The following is a 17,805-nucleotide window of genomic DNA, read 5'->3' on the forward strand; positions in this document are numbered from 1 at the left end:
CTTACATGAGGTACCAAAATAGTAAAACTCATAGAAACAGAAAGTGGAATGGTTTTTTCCAGGGGCTGGAGGAATGGGGAAATGGAGAGCTGCTGTTGAATGAGTATAGGGTTTCCATCATGCAAGATGAGAAAGTTCTAGAAATCTGCTGTACAACATCATGAGTATTTTTAATAACAGTGAACTATACACTTTAAAATGTGTTGAGAAAAAGAAAAACATGATAAAAGAAATACGGTAGAACAAAATAGTGGAGGAGGATTCAATTGTGAAGGTCCCTGTTATTCAGTAACTTCCAGAAAGCACAGAATGTACTTCTAAAAGTTTATTACTGAAAGCACTAATCTTATGATAGTGTCTTGGCAAAATAAACAGTTGATGGGAAAATACTTTTAATATGTACTTTGTTTTGGAAACTATAGAATATTTTCTATTATATCCAAGTATTTGAGAAGACCTGCATACAGGACACTCAGTTGTGTATCTCAGAATCACAGAGACTTATTTAATCATAGATTGTTTGGTTCATGTAAGAAGTTTTGAAAACAACTGCATTTGGAGAAAAAATGATAAAGTCACTAGTAAGGAGTAAAATACACACTGACCTTAGACTTCCCTAACACTCCCAGCGAAGAAACTGTGACTCAAAGAGATTATAACCAATCAAGCTCTCATTTGAGTATAAACTCAGCACACAGTTCATTATTCTGAACCCTTCTTGAAACTAGAAGATGAACTTCATCCAAATAAGAGATAACTGGGAAAATCATTAGTAAAGGACTAGTTAAGGGTGAGCACTAAATCCCTTTAACTGAAGGACTAAGTCTAAAAGAAATAGAGAGATTAAGATGCCAAAACAAAATGTCTATATTATATACCTTGACTATACAAGATGAAAAGACAGCTAAAAAATTGGAAAATATGGATTTCCTCATTTTATTTTTGAAGGTAAGATGATATTTAAAGTTTTAAATCAACTAATAAAAATCCATATGTATTTAGGACTAAGAAAAATTTAAAATATAACAATAGGAAAATATGAGGGAAAGGAGAAATGTAATTTCATCATTGTTTATGTTGAGAAATTAATAGACATTGCCTTAAAAAAAGTATTAAGAATATTACATAATCTCTTCAAAGTATATGGTAGAAAAACAATGAAATACTTTCCTAATATTCCCAGACATTGTAAGAAATGCATACATACAGAATAAAGAATCCATTTAACAAATTATTTTAATGTTGGACACAAAATGCAACTTCGAATATTATAACTAAGACAATACATACCCCTATGTAGATGGCCCAAATTCAATTATTAAAAGATTGGAATGCAAAGCAAATTCTAATCTTATATATGCTATACATAAGCATGCTATATGCTATACACACAAGACACGCATAAAATCATTCAGAAACACAGAAAATAACAGGTGGGCACATGCAAATGAAAAGAAACCAGAAGTCATGACATTAACATCAACTAAGATTGAATTCAGGCCAAGAAGAATTAAATTAGTCAAAGGAGAGCAGTTTTAATGCTAAATTATGTAATTCACAATAAAAATGTACTACAATGAGTATCAATTTATCCTCAAATAGCATCAATACTTCCAAAACAAAGATTTCAAGCTATATAAGAGCTATATATATAGAAAGATTTTCAAAATACTTTAATTGTTCGCTTTTATGCTAAGAGGTGATATAGATAAAAGATAATAATGAAATAGAAGACCTAAATAATATAATTTACAAGATAGAAATAACTGACATCTAGCGAAATTTATACCTTGAAAACAGAATATACATACACTTTCTTTTTAAAAAGCCTGGAATGCTGACAACAATTGACTATATTAAGTCACAAAGAGAACCCCATAAATCCCAAGAAAGTAAAAAGAATAAAAATCTGTTCTTTTATTAAAAGTGCAATAAAGTGGAGGAGAAAACTCTATGCCCTTGGGAATTTTAAAACTCTTCCTTAAAAACCTGTGTTTCAATGTGGATATTCAAATTGATATGACAAAAATAAAATTAGTTTAATAAACTACAGGCCAAATCTATGTGATAAAATTAAAGAAGTATTCAGAGAAAAATTAAAAAACAAATATTTGTATATAAAAAAAGAAAAATGAAGTTATTAAGCATCCAAGTATGAAGTTAGAAAAAGAAAAAAATCTTCAGAAATGAAGATAGATGGCATTAATAAAGAGAAAAGCAGAGACAGGAAAATATATACAAATAATAAATAAAACCCAAAGCTGCACTTCTCTGTAGAAGAAGGGGGCAACTTTCTAATGTAATCAAGATAAAAAAGGAAAAAGACAAATAAAAATAAGAAAATTTTTTTTTAAATAGCCACAAAGAGAAAATTAAAAGGACCATAAGAGACTTCTTTACTCAACTTTAAGGCACAAATCATTCTGATGTTACATAAACTGTCCCATGGAATACAAAAATAATGAAAAATAGGAAAAATTATTCTCTTTCCGAAGTAAATATAATATTGGTAGCAAAACAGACTTCACCTCCTCCCCCAAAACCACTGAGGACTGATGTGTCTTACAAACCCATCGGCACATATCTAAATAAAGCATTAGCAAACAGCATCTAGCAGCACACAGAGAAAACAGCTTAACACCAGTGACATATATTTGCAGAAACCATGAATGGATTACAAACCAACAGAAAAATGGGTAAAGATAAAATAGAATCAACTATTAACTATATAAAAAGGTGTCCAACCTCACTCATAAAAAAATAAATTAGAACAAGAACCATATTGACATATCATTTCACATAGTCTTGTCAAATATCAAAAACTCTGACAAGGGGCGCCTGGGTGGCTCAGTGGGTTAAGCCTCTGCCTTCAGCTCAGGTCATGATCCCAGGGTTCTGGGATTGAGCCCCTGCATTGGGCTCTCTGCTCAGCGGGGAGCCTGCTTCCTCTCTCTCTTCCTTCCTCTCTGCCTACTTGTGATCTCTCTGTGTCAAATAAATAAGTAAACTCTTAAAAAAAAAAAAAAAAAACTCTGACAAAACACTGTGTTGGTAAGAGTAGGGGAAAACACTCTTGTACATTGCTTGTGGCAATGTAAAAATTTTAAAGGAGACAATGGTAATATTTATTAATTACAAATGTACATACCTTTTGATTTAGCAATTCCATTTGCGATTCCACTAATTAGTGGAATTCCAATTCCACTACTCTAGAAAGATCTCAAATATATCATTGAGAAAGTTAAGAACAGCACAGAGAGTATGCTACCACCTATGTAAAATATGGAGAAAAAATACTACCTTGTATACTTTGAAATATCTCTAAAAGAATAAAACAGAGGGAACTCTGTGATTGAGGGACCTCAATAGAAGGGATTTTGAACCATCTAAATCTATTTTTTTTTAAGTTATATACTAAATATTTCATCTGGTCACAGTGGAAATCAGGCCTCCAGGAACTCCTCATTTTAAAAACACATGTACATGAAGTGTACGATTCACTGGCAATTTACAGACCTGTACCCCTGGGGCTAATAATACATTATATGCTAATTTTTTAAATTTTAAAAATTTAAAATTAAAAAGAAAAAAAAAGAAACACATGTACAATTTGAAATTAAAAGTAAGAATGAAATTTATCACCTCCACACCTTAGGTATATCTGTTTTCTGACCCATGTCTTCAGGAACTTCACCTGCCAAAATAAATTGAGAATAGTAAATGAAATTAAAACTAGATTTAGACATTTCATTTTAAGGAATACACTTATTAAAGCACCATTACTAGATGGCATTATGAGTTCAAAGGTAGACTTTTTAGGAGTGGTTTCAAACTATAGGCCTAGACATAGTGATTAATCCAGAGAAATACCCAGGTTTGCCCAGATAGAACTAAAATGCAGTATGCATTAAAAGAAAATATAAAGCTCGTGATCATGAACTTCTGTAAATTTTATCATTCTGCTATCACATTACCTATGATGTTTGCCAGAGGCAAATTTTTGTTTTCTACTTTATCCTGGGGCATTCAAAATGACATCCTAGACAGACCAATTCTCACCAATATTAGAGCCTGGTGAGTACATCTCCATCTTGGTTTGGGCCAGGTACAGCTATGTAATATCAAGATCAAATTAGCATGTAAATGTTAAACAGTGTCCATGCCCCCATGGACACATAGACAAATATGTGCCAAATATTTAAAAATAATTTATCTTAGTATAAAGCCAATATATCCTTATTATAGATAAATTGGAAAATACAAGATGTTTACAGTAGAAAATAAAAATTACTAATAATCCCACCCCCTAGGGATAACAAATATTTATAGAGTTTTTTTGACATCGAGTTTGTGTGTGTGTGTGTGTGTGTGTGTGTGTGTGTGTGCGTGCAAACATATATTTATCACAGAGTTCAAAAATGTCTGGTTCCTGCTGTTTTTAACCTAAGAATTTGTGAGAATTTCTCTGCTCATTAAAATTCTTTGTGAATCTAAATTTGAATGGTTGTATAATAGCTGTATAGCATAATTTATTTTAGCTTTCTCCTCTTCGGAAGCTTTTAAGATTTTTCTAATTTTTGCTTAGCATTTGAAGATTTAATGCCATTTACCAAGACTATATTTCTTGCAAAGATAGTAAGAATTTCTTGGATCAATCCTGTGCTGGGCACTTGTATTATCACTCATTTTCATAACAAACTTGTGAAGATTTTTCACTCCTGTTCTACGAGTGAGGGAACTGGAGAACAGAAATCCATGGGAAGTTACTAAACTGAGGCTAAAATGTCAGCCTTGTATGTTTTTGAACCTGAGTCTCTCTCTTTTCACTACACAACGCTATGACCCAGAAAAGCCTCTGATGAATCAGTATTTGCTGTTTTTCTGGAGCACTGGTCTAAATCTGGACCGCTGTGTGTCTGCAACATGGGCAGAATCCCCAAGCCAGTGAATGAAACTTGACATGTTCCTAGAATTTAAATCTCAAACTCACTAAGATTATGCTCCAGTCATTGTGCCATAAGGCAGTAACTCATAACTGATAAAAACGAAACAAAGCTGTGCCTTCCTGTAAAAGGACCCCTCAAAAGGGAGCATGCTTATAAAGGTGGTGATGAAAGTGAAGAAAAGTTAAAGATGTTGAAGAAAATAAAAGTTCTGAGCTAGAAAACAGATTTAGATAAATCAGAGTAGAATGCCCAATTTTCCCAAGGCTGAATATATGATATAAACAAGACCAATCTATAGGAAAACAAGAAAAAGTGATTCTTGAACATTCTGTGAGTACTTTAGTAAGAATATATTTAAATGACATCAAAAATACATTATAAATTATAATAGTATATAAACTAAGGGTATAAAGAGGTTAGTTAAATATTTCAGTTCTGCATTTTACTAGGGAAATTGCAAGCGTCATGGGATTTGGAAATTTGGAAATTTGCAAAGGTCTTGGGATATATATACTTGTGAAAATCAAGGGCCTTTGCTAAAAATAGACCTGTGACAAACATCTCTACAAAGAAATCCTGGTACACAAGTCTGATAAGTTACTTAGCATTATTTCCTAAAAGTGATATTATCATTATTATGTTATTATCAATATGTTCCATGACCAAAAAAAAAATCCAAAATGTCCTCCAAATTAAAAATATCTCTGCGGGGCACCTGGGTGGCTCAGTGGGTTAAAGCCTCTGCCTTCGGCTCAGGTCATGATCTCAGGATCCTGGGAGAGAGCCCCACATTGGACTCTCTGCTCAGCAGGGAGCCTGCTTTCTCCTCTCTCTCTCTCTCTCTGCCTGCCTCTCTGCCTACTTGTGATCCCTGTCAAGTAAATAAATAAAATCTTAAAAAAAAAATCTCTACTACTCTGGATAAAATTTTCCCACTTAAACTACTCTTTGGGCTCAGCCAGTATTTTTAGAAAGCTCCTAAAAATTACGTAAAAAAAAATTTTTAGGGAAAGTCTCTATTTTACCTACAAGTTACTGTAATAGTGATATGAGAAAAGCACAGTGTAACTGAGGGCTTATGGAAGGCCAGATTAAGAATTGTCTGGTTCTCACCCAGAAAGGGGGAAATTAGAGCAGAGGAGAGGTGGGTTAAAGGAGTGGGGGTAGCAAAGGGAGGTCAAGAGGCAGGAGAGTATAAAAATCAACTTCTTGTGTTTCTTAATTTTGTTCAAGATCAAATCTTACTTTAAAATATTTGGCAATGTGTAAAGCTTCTTATCAGGAGACAAAGGGAAGTTTTACCTCTCTTTCTCGGTTATTTCTTCTTGAAATTTCTGTACTGAAAACCTGGGCACTCGGAGTCAGTGAAGAGAGATCAGGAATCCGAGACACCCAATGGAAACCTTCTGCTGATCTCCCATGCTTTCAGCAGAACTATCTAATAACTGGCCAAAATCAGAGTGACAAGGGTCACATGTAAAAAGAATGCCTGAAAATCTTAATTCAGAGCAGGTGTCCTGACAAAAGCAAATAGGAATTGGATATTAATGATATAGCTTGTCTGGTCACTCAAAATAGCCCTGTGCAGTGTGAATTCTTAGGAATGAACTGTAAATTCTTAAAAACACAGGCCCTAACATCACTTCCAGAGCTGTTAGGAAGCAAGTATGAAACACTGCTTTTACTGAGCAAATTAAGTTGCAAAAAATTTTTCCTCCCTGGGATATGGGCATATTAAGCACCATGGAGCATAATTACACAGAGCACCAAAAGCAATCTCAGATAGTATCAGATCTAACCCCTATCTCTATTCCCAAATTGTAACAAATACAAAGTTTCATCTCAATTATTCAACATTCATTGAACAAATATTTAGTGAGTGTTTATTATATGCTGAGCACTATGTTAGATGCTGGCAGTGCCCATATTAATAAGAAAGCCAGCAATAAATGGCTTGTCTTACAAAATAGAGTTGCTTATGGTCTTTAAGAACTGTTAACAGTATCAGTAAGAGGGGCGCCTGGGTGGCTCAGTGGGTTAAAGCCTCTGCCTTGGCAGGGAGCCTGCTTCTCCCCTCTCTCTCTCTGCCTGCCTCTCTGCCTACTTGTGATCTCTGTCAAATAAATAAAATCTTAAAAAATATATATATCAGTAAGAAAGAAGAACTCTTTCCCTTACCATAGATTTTCCCATTAATAGAACATTTTTTAAAAGTCATGATGTTTTGAGTGAGGGTTCCTGTTTTGTCAGAGAAAACGTATTCAATCTGGCCCAGTTCCTCATTGAGAGTAGTTGTCCGAGCTTCAGCAGGTGTGGATTTTCCAGAGTAATACATCTTCCGATCCCAGTTTATAAAATAACTGTGTCCCAGACGAATCACTTCCATACTTCATCCATTAAAATGGAGAAAAAGAAATGCTCCATCAATTTCAGAACACACAAATCTTTGCCAAAGTAAGAAGTCCATCAAAGTCTTCAGAGTGTAGGAGAAAATATGGATGCTCCAACCCCAGGTTCTAGTGACCTGCTGAGAAGCATCTCAGCAGAGTCTGATTATGAACCTACCAAAGTTATTTCCCTGAAACACCGTGAAAAAATAGAAGGACTCTGCATAAAACCTTGGAGAATGTCCCATGGGTCACCATTTATATTAAACAGGCCCAGTAGAGATTTCCTAGGTAACCTAAGTTGGCATTTCTCTTATATCTTAGGAGAAAGTGACTATGATTAAAGATGTTTGTCAGAAAGAAGATCTAAAGAAATGTGTACGTTGAGGACTTTCTCTCTAATACATTGTTTGATGTGCTTTGCTTTGTCAAAAGAGATAAAAGCAGTAGCTCTATAAAGCACTAAGCAAACCATAATAGATACTGAGTAAATCTCAATATTGTAATTATTGTTGTTACACTACTTTGCCCCTTTGCCAGGAAAAGAGCATTGCTTCAGGTTCTAGTGGTAATTTATGACTTTCCAACTCTAGAAGTGAAATTTCTATGGCCAAATGTATGAACTTTTAAAATCTTTGTCATATATAAGACTAAATCAATCTCCAAAAATGTTAACATTGTAAGTTTGTGCAATTAGGTTACTAAAAATTACCATTTACTATGTGTAATGTATATACATACACATCATAAAAATGTTATCAATTTATCACTTGTATTTTAATTTTGTTTCCACTATTTTTGCATGAAGAAGTTTTCTTTTTAATTGATCAAATTTATCAATAGTTTATAGTTTCTCTTTTGGGAATTTTGCTTAGATAGGATTTCCCTATGCCAAGATTATATATACAAACATCTTTATTTTTCTCCTGGTTCTTTACTGAATTTTACCCCATTTAATTCCTTTTCACAGTTGGAATTTTTATAAATATGATGTACATACAAGGTGCTAATTTCAATTTTTATGAAGTTTTTTCATCATCATTTATTGAACAACAAATCTTTTCCCTTACTGTGTTGGGATGCTCCCATGCCACCTATAAATTATCTTCCTTACTAGAATCTACTCTAGGGATTTCACTTTTATTCCTTAATATGTCACTTAGTGGGGGAGAAAAAGATAGTGGAGGAGTAAGTGACCCTATTTCAAATGGTCCCCTGAATTGAGGTAGATATCTACCTGACCATTCTGAACACCCACAAAATCAGCCTGAGATGTAAGAAGATATATTTAGATCTCACAAACAGACTATCTCTGGCAGTTGGTCTTGAGGTATGAAGTGGGGAGCTGTGATTTTTGTGGGTAGATATTGAAAGATAAATGGAAGTGGGGGAGCCTCTGGGATCCTGCACCGCTGGAGTGCAAAAGGCTCCCATGCTGGGGACCAGGCACAGACTCACAGACCAGTAGTGGCAGGGAAAGGACTTTATGGCAACCCCCCAGACTGAAACCTCAAGCTGCAGGGGAGTGCATGCAAATTGGGGGTGGCTATGGATTTTAGAAGCACAAAGGACAGAGACGCACCTGGACCTGGAAGCAAGGGCTGGGAGCACTGCCGTGGGATGCACAACCCAGGAATCTGCAGTTTTAATAGCACAGACAGAAACGGAGATAGTGTGACATGGAGAGCTCAGTGGAAAGCAGATTGAGATCTCTCTGTTCTGAGACAGAGGTATGGTTATGGTCACTTCTGCTCTGACTCTCAGAAGAGACACAAAAGCCCCAAAATACCGGTTTTCACTGAGCCCTTTCCCACCTCCCCCCAAAGGGGGCAGGGGAACTCTGCCCAAACAGGGTTGCCTGAGTAAGAGCATGGCAGGCCCCTCCCCCAGAAGACAGTCTGGAAGAACAAGAGGAAGCCAATCCTGAGGTCCCTATAAAACAGGTGCATCTTGCTTGGGTTGTGGTCAATAATTTGGACTCTGTACATTCCCTCAACCACCCCTCAATAGAATGACTAAGAGAAGGAACCCCTAAAATAGGAAAGATTCACAGACTGTGACCTCTGCCACAGAACTAATGGATATGGATATAAGCAAGCTGTCAGAAATAGACATCAGAGAGTTATAAAGACAATAGCTAGGATGGAGAAAACCATTAATGGCAACATAGATTCTCTAAGGGCAGAAATGAGAGCTAATCTGGCAGAACTTAAAAGTGCTATCAATGATATCCATCTAATCTAGCTGCTCTAACAGCTATGGTAAACAAGGCAGAAGAACGATTTAGTGATCTAAAAGACAAATTGATAGAAAAGAAGGAACAGGAGGAGGCCTGGAACAAACAGATTAAAATCCATGTAAACAGAGAAATAGATAGTAATATAGCAATAGTAAAAGAGAAATAATAGTAAAAGAGAAATAATATTAAAAGAGAAATAAATAACACCATGAAACATTCCAATGTCAGAATTATTGGGATCCCTAAGGGGGTGGAGAGAGAGAAGAGGACTAGAAGACATATTTGAGCAAACTGTAGCTGAGAACTTCCCTAACCTGGGTAATGAAACAAGTATTCCTGTCCTAGAGGCAGAGAGGACCCCTCCCAAGATCAAGGAGAACAGAACAATGCCCTGGCATGTATAGTAAAACTTGCAAATCTTAGAACTAAGGAAACCATCTTAAGGGCAATTAGGGGGGAAAGATTCCTTACATACAGAGGGAGGAACATAAAAATAACATCAGACCTGTCCACAGAGACCTGGCAACCCAGAAAGGACTGGCAAGACATATTCAGGGTACTAAATGAGAAGAACATGAAGCCAAGAATACTTTATCTGGCAAGCCTGTCATTCAGAATGGATAGAGAGATAAAGAACTTCCAGGACCTACAGAAACTGAAAGAATATGTGACCACTAAGTCAGCCCTGTAAGAAATATTAAGGCGGGATGGCTTCTATAAAAGGACAAAGACCCCAAGTGTGATATAGAACAGAAATTTACAATATATAGAAACAAGGACTTCACAGGCAACATGATGATAATAAAATCATATCTTTCAATAACCACTCTCAACATAAACAGCCTAAATGCTCTCATAAAATGGCAGAGGGTTACAGATTGGATAAAAACACAGCACCCATCCATATGCTATCTAGAAGATATTCACTTTGAAACTAAAGATACATCCAGACTGAAAGTGAAGTGATGGAGAACCATCTTTCATGCTAATGGACCTCAAAAGAAAGCTGGGGTAGCAAAATTCTCATATCAGACAAATAAGATTTTAAGCTAAGACTGTAGTTAGAGATATAAAAGGACACTATATATTCTTAAAGGGTCTACCCAACAAGAAGATCTAACAATTGTAAATATCTATGCCTCCAAAATGGGAGCAGCCAACTACATAAGCCAACTGTTAACCAAAATAAAGAAATATATTGATAATAATACATTAATAGTAAGAGACCTCAACACTCCATTCTCAGCAATTGATAGAGCATCTAAGCAAAAAAATCAACAAAGAAATAAGAACTTTGAATGACATCCCGGACCAGGTGGACCTCATAGATATATACAGACATTCAACTCTAAAACAACAGAATACTCACTCTTCTCGAGCACACATGGAACTTTCTCCAGAAGAGACAACATACAGGGTCAGAAATCATGTCTCAACTGATACCAAAAGACTGACATTATTCCCTCCACATTCTTAGACCACAACACTTTTAAACAGGACCTCAATCAGAAAAAAAAGTTTGGAAGAAATTCAAATGCCTGGAAGTTAAGACGATCCTGCTCAAGAATGTCTGGGTCAACTAGGAAATCAAAGAAGAACTTAAACAATTCATAGACACTAAAGAGAATGAAAATACACATCAGTCCAAAATCTACAGGATATGGCAAAGGCAGTCCTAAGGGGGAAATACATAGCCATCCAAGTCTCAGTGGAAAAAAAAAAAAGAAAAGAAAGGAAAAATCCCAAATACAGAAACTATCCTTAAACTTTAAAGAACCAGAGGATCAACAACAAGTTGAGCCCAAACCATGCATAAGAAGGGAAATAATTAAGATCCTAGAAGAGATCAATGAATTAGAAATCAGAAATATTATGGAGGTTCCTCAAAATGTTGAAAATAGAACTCCCCTATGACCCAGCAATTGCACTGCTGGGTATTTACCCTAAAGATACAAACGTAGTGATCCGAAGGGGCACGTGCACCCGAATGTTTATAGCAGCAATGTCTACAATAGCCAAACTATGGAAAGAACCTAGATGTCCATCAACAGACGAATGGATAAAGAAGATGTGGTATATATACACAATGGAATACTATGCAGCCATCAAAAGAAATGAAATCTTGCCATTTGCGACGACGTGGATGGAACTAGAGGGTATCATGCTTAGCGAAATAAGTCAATCGGAGAAAGACAACTATCATATGATCTCCCTGATATGAGGGAGAGGAGATGCAACATGGGGGGTTAAGGGTGTAGGAGAAGAATAAATGAAACAAGATGGGATTGGGAGGGAGACAAACCATACGTGACTCTTAATCTCACAAAACAAACTGAGGGTTAATGGGGGGAGGGGGTTGGGGGGGTGGGATTATGGACATTGGGGAGGGTATGTGCTATGGTGAGTGCTGTGAAGTGTGTAAACCTGGCGATTCACAGACCTGTACCCCTGGGGATAAAAAGATATTATATGTTTAAAAAAAAATAAAATTTAAAAAAAAAAAAAAAAAAAGAAATCAGAAATATGGTAGAACACATCAACAAAACTAGAAGCTGGTTCTTTGAAAAAATTAAGATTGATAACCCACTTGCCAGACTTACCCAAAAGAAAAGAGAAAGGACCCAAATTAATAAAATTATTAACAAAAGGGAAGAGATCATGACTAACACCAAGAAAATAGGAACAATCACCAGAAATTATTATCAACAACTACATGCCAATAAATTAAGCAACCTAGAAGAAATGGTTGCATTCCTGGAAACCTATAAACTTCCAAGACTGAAACAGGAAGAAACTGACAACCTGAATAGACCAATAACCCATAACAAGATTGAAGCAGGGATCAAAAACCTCCCAAAAAACAAGAGTCCAGGACATGATGGATTCCCTGGGAAATTCTACCAAACATTCAAAGAAGAAATAATACCTACTCTCCTGAAGCTGTTTCAAAAAATAGAAACAGAAGGAAAACATCCAGACTTATTCTATGAGGTCAGTATTACCTTGATCCCAAAACCAGGCAGAGACCCCATCAAGAAGGAGAATTTCAGACCAATATCCCTGATGAATATGGATGCCAAAATTCCCAACAAGATCTTAGCTAATAGGATCCAACAGTACATTAAAAGGATTATCCATCATGACCAAGCGAGATTTATCCCTGGGATGCAAGAGTGGTTCAACATTCGCAAATCAATCAATATGACAGAACATATTAATAAAAGGGGAGAGAAGAAACATATGGTCCTCTTAATTGATGCAGAAAAAGCATTTGACAAAATACAGCATCCTTTCCTGATTAAAACCCTTCAGAGTATAGGATAGACGGAACATTCCTCAATTTTATAAAATCCATCTATGAAAAATCCACAGTGAATATCATTATCAATGAGAAAAAGCTGGGAATCTTTCCCTTAGGGTCAGGAACATGACAAGGATGCGCTCCCTCGCCACTATTGTTCAAGACAGTAGTAGAAGTCCTAGCCTCAGCAGACAGACAACAAAAAGAAATAAAAGGTATTTAAATGGGCAAAGAAGTCAAATTCTCTCTCTTCACAGATGATATGACACTTTTTGTGGAAAACTCCACCCCCAAATTTACTAGAACTCATACAGCAATTCAGCAATATGGCAGAATACAAAACCAATGCACAGAAATCAGTTGCTTTTCTATACACTAACAATGTAACCATAGAAAGAGAAATTAAGGAATCAATTCCATTTACAATAGCACCAAAAACCATAAGATACCTAGAAATACACCTAACCAAAGAGGTAAAGGATCTATACTACAGAACACTTATGAAAGAAATTGAGGAAGATACAAAAAGATGGCAAAATATTCCATGTTCATGGATTGGAAGAATAAGCATTGTTAAAATGTCTATCCTGGCCAGAGCAAGCTACACTTTCAGTGTCATCCCTATTAAAACACCACTGGCATTTTTCAAGGAGCTAGAACAAACAATCCTAAAACTTCTATGAAACCAGAAAAGACCCAAATCACCAAGGGAATGTAGAAAAAGAAAAACAAAGCTTGGAGCATCATGTTGCCTGACTTCAAGCTATATTACAAAGCTGTGATTACCAAGACAGCATGGTATAGGCACAAAAACAGACACATAGACCAATGGAACAGAACAGAGACTCCAGAAATGGACCTTCAACTCTGTGGTCAACTAATCTTTGACAAAGCAGGAAAAAATACCAAATGGGAAAAAAACCAGTCTCTTCAATAAGTGGTGCTGGGAAAATGGGACAGCTACATATAGAAGAATGAAACTGGACCATTCTCTCACAGCATACACAAAGAAACTCAATATGGATGAAAGACCTCAATGTGAGACAGGAATCCATCAAAATCCTAAAGGAGAACATAGGCAGTAACCTCTTCGACATCGGCCACAACAACTTTTTTCAAGACATGTCTCCAAAAGCAAGGAAAACAAAATTGAAAATGAACGTTTGGGACTTCATCAAGATAGATAACTTCTGCACAGCTAAGGAAACAGTCAACAAAACAATAAGGCAACCCACAGAATGGGAGAAGATATTTGCAAATGACACTACAGACAAAGGGCTGGTATCCAAGATCTATAAAGAACTTCTCAAACTCAACACCCCAAAAACAAATAATCAAGTCCAAAAATGGGCAGAAGACATGAACAGACACTTCTCCAATGAAGACATACAAATGGCTAACAGATATGTGAAAAAATGTTTATCCTCATTAGCCATCGGGGAAATTCAAATCAAAACCACATTGAGATACCACCTTACAGCAGTTAGAATGGCTAAAATTGACAATGGAAGAAACAACAAATATTGGAGAGCATGTGGAGAAAGAGGAACCCTCTTACACTGTTGGTGGGAATGCAAGTTGATAGAGCCACTTTGGAAAACAGTGTGGAGGTTCCTCAAAAAATTAAAAATAGAGCTATGCTATGACCCAGCAATTGCATTACTGGATATTTACCCCAAAGATACAGATGTAGTGAAAAGATTGGCCATATGCACTGCAATGTGCATAGCAGTAATGTCCACAATAGCCAAACTGTGGAAAGAGATGAGATGCCCTTCAACAGATATATGGATAAAGATGTGGAGTGTGTGTGTGTGTATGATTATAAAGAAGATGTGGTGTGTGTATATATATACATACACACACATGCGTGCACATGCACACAAACACACACACACATACATACATACATACATGGAATATTTTTCAGCCATCAAAAAAGATGAATACCCAACTTTTACATTAACATGGATGGGACTGGAGGAGATTATGCTGAGTGAAATAAGTCAAACAGAGAATGTCAATTGTTATATGATTTCACTTATTTGTGAAACATAGGGAATAGCATAGAGGACATGAGGAGAAGGAAGGGAAAAATGAAGGCAAGGGGGTTAGAGGAGGGAGACAAATCAACAAGAGAGACTATGGACTCCAAGAAACAAACTGACGGTTTTGGGGGGATGGGTTAGCCCGATGATGGGTATTAAGGAGGGCACGTATTGCATGGAGCACTGGGTGTTATACACAACTAATGAATTACTGAACACTACATCAAAAACTAATGATGTACTGTATGGTGGCTAACATAACATAATAAAAAAAAGGAAAAAATACATCTCTTATTTTCCTTATTGCAGCTTTATAAAATTTGGCAATACCTGGGAGGATGTGAGAACACATTCTCTTTAAAAATTCTTAGCTATAATTACTCACCTATTCTTACTGATAGAATCAATGTGTTCATTTACGCAAACTTTAGAATCAATGTACCGGCTTTCTCATAAAACTTATTTAAGACTTGTATTAAGTGTACATTAAACTTTTAATTATTGGAAAAGAACTAATATTTTACTATATCAATGCCACTTCAAGGAGAAGGATAAATCTTTATAGAAATTCAATTTTGAAATTGGTATTAGGTAATACCTAATTCTATTGGTAAAGAGTTTTAGTTTAGTTTTGGTTTGCCTTTGTTTTTTATATAAGTCCACACCGTAGCTTGATAGATGTGTTCCTGCACATTGTATCTTTTTATTGATGAGATCATTGTTTAAATTGTTGTTGACCTAAAGGAATGTCTTTTTTTTAAACATTAAAAGCTTTTTTCTAATAGTAAGAAATGTGATTATGACACAAAATCAGACATTTAAATGAATAATCTTACTAAGAGACTCACAGGATTATTCAATTGGATTTCCTAGGTCTATAATCACATTGACTATGCTCTTACTTTCTAATAGAGTTATTATCATTTCAGGTTCATGACATCTCTTCACTGATATTTTGCTATATGTCTTAGTACATTAACAAGGTCATCCAGAAGAGTGTAACACAGTAATGACAATAGCAAAGACCCATTTCTGATCTTAATGGGAATTAAGCCTTCATTTTCTCATCTGTAAAGTGAGAACATTTATAGTGACCTGATTATGCTAACTCTGAACATTTGTCTCCCTGAAGACAAAAGATGAAACCAAAATCCTTTCTAGCATTACATTCTATGCTCCTAATATTTCCCTCTCCAAAAGTGGTATGGTGCCCATTCATTTTTGACCTATTTAAATGGTAACACTTTTTTTCACCTAAACTAAAAATCACACTATGACTCTGTAGAATCCTACAATATAAAAATAAAGTCATATTCTGAATTTGTTTATATATTTTCCTTTTATAGTTTACCCATCTGTACCCCCCCACTTCTCACCCCCACACTTCCTTGTAAATTCCTTGCTAGCTTTTCTATTTCAGCTTTGTTTTCCTTATTTCATTCACTAAAAAAAAAAAAAAAAAAAAAAAAAAAATAGCACTTATAGTGGACCAAGCACAGTGCTTTACCTGTAATAAGCAGTCCATCAGTGCTGAATGAATGAATCCTGACCCTAATTTCACCAGTAAGGACATTAAGACCAAGAAGTTAAGTGACTAACCAAAGATGACACAAATAATTAACCACAGAGCCAAGACAAGAATTCAGGCAATTGATAAAACCAATGCAGACCTGACCTTAAGAATGGCATTACGGGGACGCCTGGGTGGCTCAGTTGGTTAAGCAGCTGCCTTCGGCTCAGGTCATGATCCCAGCGTCCTGGGATCGAGTCCCACATCGGGCTCCTTTCTCGTCAGGGAGCCTGCTTCTCCCTCTGCCTCTGCCTGCCATTCTGTCTGCCTGTGCTCGCTCTCTCTCCCTCTCTCTCTCTGACAAATAAATAAATAAAATCTTTAAAAAAAAAAAAAAAAGAATGGCATTACGGAGGTAGCTGTACAAACAATATGAAGATTTCATCTTTCAGAAATGAGAGAGCTCCCTGAAAACTCAAAGCAAAATGAATGCAATAGCATCTGATCCTTCTGTACCACACTTCAAACCAATAGAAGTATTGCAAATTAATTTGGACTCTTAGATCTTAAAATAGTCTGTGGAGAGGAAGGGTGTCCTTTTTATTTGGGAAAGAGGATTTAGGAGAGTCATAGTGGAACATTCAGCTCTTTGTCTTGTAATGGCAGAAAAAAGGAGACAAATGTTCAGAGTTAGCATAATCAAGTGCTTAGTGTTTTCTGCCTGAATGCTCAAAGAGCAGGCTTATGATTCCACCCATTCTGTGGCTAAACAAGCAAAGTCGAAATGAATTCCTATTGCTTTGGGAAAAAAAAAAAAACCACCCAACATCTAATTCCTTGGCAATACATGGCTGCATTTCTTAAGATGATGTATTTAGAAACTGTAGCTGGGTATGCTTTAATACTACAGATAAACAAACTGACAGCACAGAAATATTTTACCAACATCAACACCCTCTGTTCATGTGGAATTGTTAACCATTCAAAGTAAATTCAACACTTTTACCCTCGAGTGACATAGAGTCCTAATTTATTCTTTGTACCTAGTTGAAAGCCTACAGAAAGATTTTATAGAAGGCCTCCCTTCCAAAGAGAAAAACCTGAGGGTTCTCTTCTTGTAGGTCTCAGTCTTTAGGACTGAGCAACCTGAAATTCCTTGGAATGCTCCTCCCCTCGTGTTCAGATCAGAATCACTGCTCTTGTTTGTTGAGAGGAAAGCTCACATTTACCCTCATCATTACTATGCCTTACAACAGGTACAGAGCTCTAGACTCTTTTTTCCTTTTCTTGTTGTCTTCACTGAGTAATAAACCAGACACAGTTTAGGGAGAGAAGAAAAACACAGTACCAAGTGTCAGAAGTCGTGCTTTGGAT

The 17,805-nt window shown here is 36.0% G+C and overlaps 1 protein-coding gene across 1 annotated transcript in view; it reads right to left on the minus strand.

Moving 5' to 3' along the window:
• LOC111161323 (ATPase phospholipid transporting 8B4 (putative)) overlaps window positions 1-17,805 on the minus strand; it is a 230,823-nt gene that overhangs the window by 81,876 nt on the left and 131,142 nt on the right. Inside the window, exons 12-13 of the mRNA XM_022524918.1 lie at window positions 7,125-7,333; window positions 3,651-3,694 (exon numbers count right to left, since the gene is read on the minus strand). Of these exons, the coding sequence (XP_022380626.1) occupies window positions 3,651-3,694; window positions 7,125-7,333 (253 nt within the window). The remainder of the gene's footprint in view (window positions 1-3,650; window positions 3,695-7,124; window positions 7,334-17,805) is intronic.

This window comes from Enhydra lutris, unplaced genomic scaffold (genome assembly GCF_002288905.1).
Source record: "Enhydra lutris kenyoni isolate GAN:26980312 unplaced genomic scaffold, ASM228890v2 scaffoldscaffold4, whole genome shotgun sequence".
NCBI lineage: Eukaryota > Metazoa > Chordata > Mammalia > Carnivora > Mustelidae > Enhydra > Enhydra lutris.